At 43.3% G+C, this 6099-nt stretch overlaps 1 protein-coding gene across 2 annotated transcripts in view; it reads left to right on the top strand.

Annotated features, from left to right (window-relative positions):
* Nucleotides 1-2174: 2174 nt before the first annotated feature.
* Nucleotides 2175-6099, top strand: part of LOC131443118 (nck-associated protein 5-like) — a 119338-nt gene continuing 115413 nt past the window's right edge. For both annotated transcript variants that reach the window (XM_058612490.1, XM_058612532.1), the window contains exon 1: nucleotides 2175-2366. In XM_058612490.1, the coding sequence (XP_058468473.1) occupies nucleotides 2236-2366 (131 nt within the window). In that variant the 5' untranslated portion in view covers nucleotides 2175-2235. The remainder of the gene's footprint in view (nucleotides 2367-6099) is intronic.

Below are 6099 nucleotides of genomic sequence, written 5' to 3'. Positions count from 1 at the left end.
GACTAAAATTGGACTTTTAACATGCATGTGCAGGCACGGAGTGTTTTAGAGTCCCCAAAATTGGGAAATTTAAAACCACTGCTGTGCTCTCACATTTCACCATTGTTGTTTCTCATGAGTAGAACTTTCTGAAACTACAGCCCAACCCCTGCAGGACAGAATAATTGCAGAGGTTGCAGTGTGAAGGCCTGACACCTTCATGCATTTAAATACTTTGACCTCTCTGATGGCTTCCCCTTTTCTCTGACGCTCAACACCAATTGCTTCCTCTGTTCTCCTGCAGGGCTCTGACGTGCAACATAAAAGTGTTTAGACCCCTCGTCTGCAACAGTGCCGGATGTGCTGCAGGTCAAGACGAGTGTTCAAGTGTCATTTAGCCATTACCTCCCTGCTGCACTCTCTGAGAACCAACATGTGTTCACATTGATGTACAGTATGGACTAAAATGTGATCCTCGAGCCTTTTTCCTCTTTTGTACCGTAGATCCCAGAAAGTAATAGTTTGTGTAAAATACTTTTCTTGTTTATTGTGAATATGGAAAGTTTCTGCATGATTAATGATGGTTTTACCAAAACTGTTTATCAGGTAAAATTGAAATTCTTGTGTATATTAGATTAAGAGAATGAATCACAAGCTTCCAGTTCAGCAATCAAATGATTTCCATTATCAAATGCTGACTGAAAATCATGTGTTCAGACACATATACTGTAATTACCCTTCTCTTTCATAACATCAGGCGCCAATTTGCTTTTTTGGTAATCCCGTTAGCTCCCGACATTTACTGTAAAACTGGATGTCAACGCTTAAAGGACAACCTGGGATCGCGCCATACAGCTTTTGTTGTTAATAACCTGATTTAAAATGACTCTTTGTGTGATTTATGAAATCATTCATCTCGCAGCTCCAACACAGCTCAGAAGTCTGGCAATGCCGTCGGCCCACTCAGCCCCGCTCTGGCTCTCTGTGCTAACAATGTTGCGATGCAGTGAGCTTAGACGGGAAGAATGTGACAACAGAATGGAATTACAGAGGGAAATAATTGCATTTGAGGCCACAAAGAATGGAACAGAGATGGGCTGAAGTGGAGCAATTGTTAACAGTAGTTGTGGACGTCCAACAGTGGGTAGCACTGAAGGGTGCTGTCATCCGAGGCTTCAAACTAAGAAACTTGAATGTATACTTTGAATTTTAAATAAATGCATTTCACGTTCATGCAAAGTGCCAAGAAAATGCAACGTTAACTACATATGACATCAGGTTGAGTTGACACCCATGCATCTTCACGGGGATGGATGACACCGAGGAATGCAGCGTGCCGAGGAGTGCCCCTGCGCGAGGGCCAATGGAAGGCAGACCGCCTGTGGCTCGCGGCAGGCATAAAGAAGTCCACTTGGCAGTAAAGCTGTGAGTCATGTGCCTCCATTTAAATGAGAAGGTAAGAAAGGAGAGAGAGAGAGAGAGAGAAAGAAGGGGAGGGAGAGAAGTATACAGGCTGAGCTAAGAGGTTGGGGACTCTGCCAAGCCAAGACACTTGAGGAATGCAGCAGCAGCTCTCGCTTTGCAGTAATACCATTACAGTTACTGCTGTCTGAGTCAGGAAAACAACTCTTCTAGTCCAGTCAGCAAGTCTTAGAGCCAGTTCAGACACATGGCAGGTAACAGGATAAGATTGGGGGGGGGTTCTAACAGAGAGAGATATCAATAACCAAAGCCTGATCTTGGACTGTGTCCAGGGCAACAGATTCCAAGAATAGCTTGTACTTTTTTTGTTTGTTATGCCTCCACCAAGCGTGCATCCACGTGTCTGCAAATTGTTGCTTCTCTGCACATAGTTAGTTAGGAGCAGGTATTACAGACGCAAGTGAGCACTGTCTCGTCTTGTCGGCGTCAGTGTAGTTGTGTGTGTGTGTGTGTGTGTGAGAACGTGCAGCGTGTGTTGTGACTCCCTCTTAGCTCCTGCAGTTAGTTAATAAACACAGGCTTGTCAACAGCTGCTGGTGATGTCATGTGGAACTTCTTCTCACTCTTCTTATCCACTCGCCCCACCCCGCCTCTCTAACTCCCTCCACCTCTCTCCCCTCTCTATTTACAAGTCTTTACTGGGTTTTGCTGCAGACTTCCAGCACTGGCAGCAGCAACAGGTAGTGTGTGTGCGTGTGGGCGTGGGCGTGTGTGAGTGTGTGTGTTTGTGTGTGGCGTCCCTCCCACCCCTGCAACAGAGGGATTTAAAACAATATGTTATCAGCTGCCCTCAAAGGAAATTCCACATCATCACGTTGTCTTCCTAACAAAAACACCTCTGAAGGACCTGGAGCTCCAGTGCTGGCTACGAACCTGCTGAGTGGAGGAGATGCAGCTGGTGCAGAGTAAGTTTGGATCGTCACTTGAGTGTCTTTGGATGTTGTTGTCACTTTGTGTGAATGACATGACGCGAATGCTGCCGACGAATACTCATTTAGCAGTTTTGCCATTGACTTTTCACAGTGTATGCTACATACTGCTGCTGTACATACAGCTAATACCTGCAAACCACAAAATAGACTAACAAGTATTGATATTAGCTCATTAAATTAGCTTAATTAACAGCTGCCTCCCATTCAAACAGGTGTAGCCACTTAATTATTCACCAGCTAATGAACTCTTAGCTTATACAGAGAACACAAAAAGGAAAATGTCAAATACAGAAGGTAGTTTACGTGTTTCTTGTTGACACCATGCTAACCTCATTCATTTCACATTAACATGTTAGCTTATTTAACTCTTCACAGCAGCTTAGCTTGTAGCATTTCCAAGCTAAACAGCTTATTATTATAAGCTAGGTATCCTGTAGCCGTGTTGCCATTTAGCTAGGTGTAATAAAGAGTTGTAATCTTGACAAAACAACAAATGATTCCATTCTCAAGTGTGAGAATTGCAGCTGTTGTGTTTTTAAAGAGCAGACTACACAAATTGTTGGGTCTTTGTTTTGTTTTTGTTTAAAAGGAAATGAAACACAAGGGAGAGGAAACTGTTGATGTTCCTGTAGGAAAATGATGTGTAGTAATAATACACAGGAACATGTCTGCATAGATGGACTCATTGTTGTCTCTTAAGCTGTCAGAAAACCAGTGTGTGTTCCGTTTGCACAGCGCTCACATACCAAAGAGAGAGCGAGGGGGGGGCACGGTTGTGTATTTTGATAATGGTTGGAAAAATCTTCTGCCCTCGCTTGGCTTGCTGCATCACCTCTGAACCTTTTGGAGTTTGTTATTTTTCTCACAAACGTTATCATGAGAGAGAAACTGTCCACTGGTTTGTAGTGAAGGGTCCCATTACAGGAAGTTCAGTTGATTTTTTTCCCCCCAGGATGTATATTAAAGCATCCTACGCATCTGGTGGGAAAAGAGCAGGGGATTGCAGGGACTCCCCTCAAGAACTGTATGACATCATTGTGTTCTTTTTCTTTTTCTCCCCAACTAGACCTCCAACCCTTCCTTCTTTTCTTTTCTTTTTTTGGAACCAAATGCTCTGCTGACTGAACAAGATTTAGAGTAAGCTGCCCAGACAAGTTCTGGCGCTGTCTTTATCATCGCAAAATGTATGAGAATGTTTGCAGACGATTTCCGCTTTGTGTTTATGCACATGAGTTCAGTTAGGAAGTCATTTAAATGTCCGCAAACATCCGAGAACCAGTCTTTTCAGTTTTGTCAGCCGCACCTCCGAGGGCTGTTTCCACAGAGGGCTTCAGTCATATTTTTGTCAGCTTTCAGCGAACAAGAATCCAAGTCAAATATCGATGCTATATTTATTCTCCTGCATGCGAAATGTGTCACTCGCAAAAACTATGCTGACCTGGAGCGTCAGGTGACGAGAGCAAATGAAAGTGTAGGCGATTAAAAATGCAGAGGGATGTGTCACGTAGTTAATTGTCTCCTTATTGCAAACATGTGTGGTGAGATTTAAAAATGCCTCATGGCACTTCGGCATGTCGCACAGCTTTGTGAGAACAAAACAAGGAATAATCAGGTTATCTGTTGCAAAAGTTGTGTTGTTTTCTTTAATTGATAAAGTAGTCGACATAAAACGACTGCAGGCAGTTAATGAGAACAAATATGCCACGCTATTGTTGGCTTCATCTTCTTAAATGTGAGCTTTACTGCTTTTCTCTGTTTTATGTCGCCCTTAATTGACTAATGTTGTGTTTGAACCCGCGTAAAAGCCTAATCTAGGACTGCAGCTAATTGAAATGATGGTATTTCTAATGAAACAACGTAATGATTACACAGCTATAAGGCACCAATGACAGCTGCATCCTTTCTCAAGTGTGTTTGAAGGACACACTGCCGCTGTTTAATCAGCAATGTATAGTCTGTCCTTGGGTTTTTATAATCACAGTGGCACTGGTAACTAAACAGAAAAGCAAACTACCATGTAGCGACAGCCAGGTTTGCTGACAAAGCTGCTGTTTTTCCCCCTGTGCACTTTAATCTGATGCTTTTCGAGCACGATACCTTACACGCAAAGCCTCTGTCATTATACAACAACATACTCCACCCCACCCCTAATAATCTGGTTTAAATGCCAGAAAGATGCACCAGCTCACGTCAAGCAGCATGATCTAAAAAGCGATAGAGGGGAAAAAGACGCACACATGTTCTGACTGGCCTTGATTAATGTGATTAAAATAATAGCATTCCCCAACAAGAACACAGTCACTGTTGCTTTAGGGAGCATCGTGTTGGCGTGGAACCCGCTAGTCTTGTGGCAACAGCGTTCATTTTAAAGCGACTGTTATGCTGACCTATTAGCCTTGACAGTAGGCCTTTCATTTTCACATCCATGTGACACATACTTAAATGCTAAAAGTGTTGTGATTACAAGCACGGCATAAACATTGGTACACTATGGCAGCGGCCCATTAGCAAACACTGTAAAAATTCACAAGCAAAAAAACACAACATTCAGTCTTAATGACTGGTTTGCTGACAGAATTAAAAAAAAAAAGAAGAAAAAAGACTGGTGTAAAGTATGGCTTATTGTTCCAGGGTTCTCAGACACAGTAATTCCATGTTAGACCGTGCAGGGGCTACAGTTGGCACTGCCCACCGTGCAGGGACACATGCAGAGGCAGGATGAGACAAGCTGCCGGCCAGCAGAGGGACTCAAAACATCCGATCAGCATACACCATCTGTGCCTGCGAGAATACAGATGGACCTCGCTCGACACACATTAAACCCCACATCAGACACTTGCATGCTTCAATTTTCTCCTCAATGAATGGAAAGTAATAGCAGTCCCCCCCCCGCCGCCCCCCACCACTCCCAACGTCCCCTCCTACTTCCTTCAGTGTAGCAGGGCAAATTAAAAGCAAGGCTTGAACGTATAATCTTCCCGGTTATTCGGTCTTCTCACTGGACGTGGTAATCTGTGTGAATCATTCAGAAAAAAAAAAGAACTGAGAACTGAGCTGTGTACTGTGTGTGTGCACAGAGCTGGGGGGATGCCTCTGCTTTGACCTCATTTTCATTCTCCCGTTCATTCATGAACACAAAATGAATTGGCGCAAAAGGGGGTGCACCGATCAATGTCCAAACCCCCACCACTGTCCATTTTTTTCAGCCCGTGCATTTCCTGGCATTGCTCTTTTTTTGGGGAGGGTATTGATCACAGAGTTACTTTTTAGCCTGAGGGGGCTTTCCTTTCTGAAGCCACTGTGTGTTCCAAACATTTGTAATAGATGTGAACGCTAATTGGAACCTTGTGCAAAATGCACAACGTTTGGAATGTTTGGCTCTCCATCGCTCATTCTTTTCCACCAGATGACCATTTAAATATTTGCCCCAGCACTTATTGTACGTACTGTAATTTGTAACTTATGACAAAACACCGGTTTGTTTGTTATTTTACAAAGAAACTAATTCACAGTGGGTTATTTATGTGTACAGATCAGACAGAGTTCTTTTACTGCACTCGAGTGAAAGGTTTGGTTTTAATGAGTAAAGGGCCAAAGTTCAGGCACTTGATATCTCTGTTTGAACTTACCGTGACAACAATTTCTTACTTGTGGTGACTCTTTGCACAGAGCGAAAATGAGAATATGTGTGGGTGAATGGCTGACT

This window comes from Solea solea, chromosome 2 (genome assembly GCF_958295425.1).
Source record: "Solea solea chromosome 2, fSolSol10.1, whole genome shotgun sequence".
Classification (NCBI taxonomy): Eukaryota; Metazoa; Chordata; class Actinopteri; order Pleuronectiformes; family Soleidae; genus Solea; species Solea solea.
The sequence above is the reverse complement of the archived record's forward strand: the minus strand, read 5'-3'. Positions and strand labels throughout refer to the sequence as shown.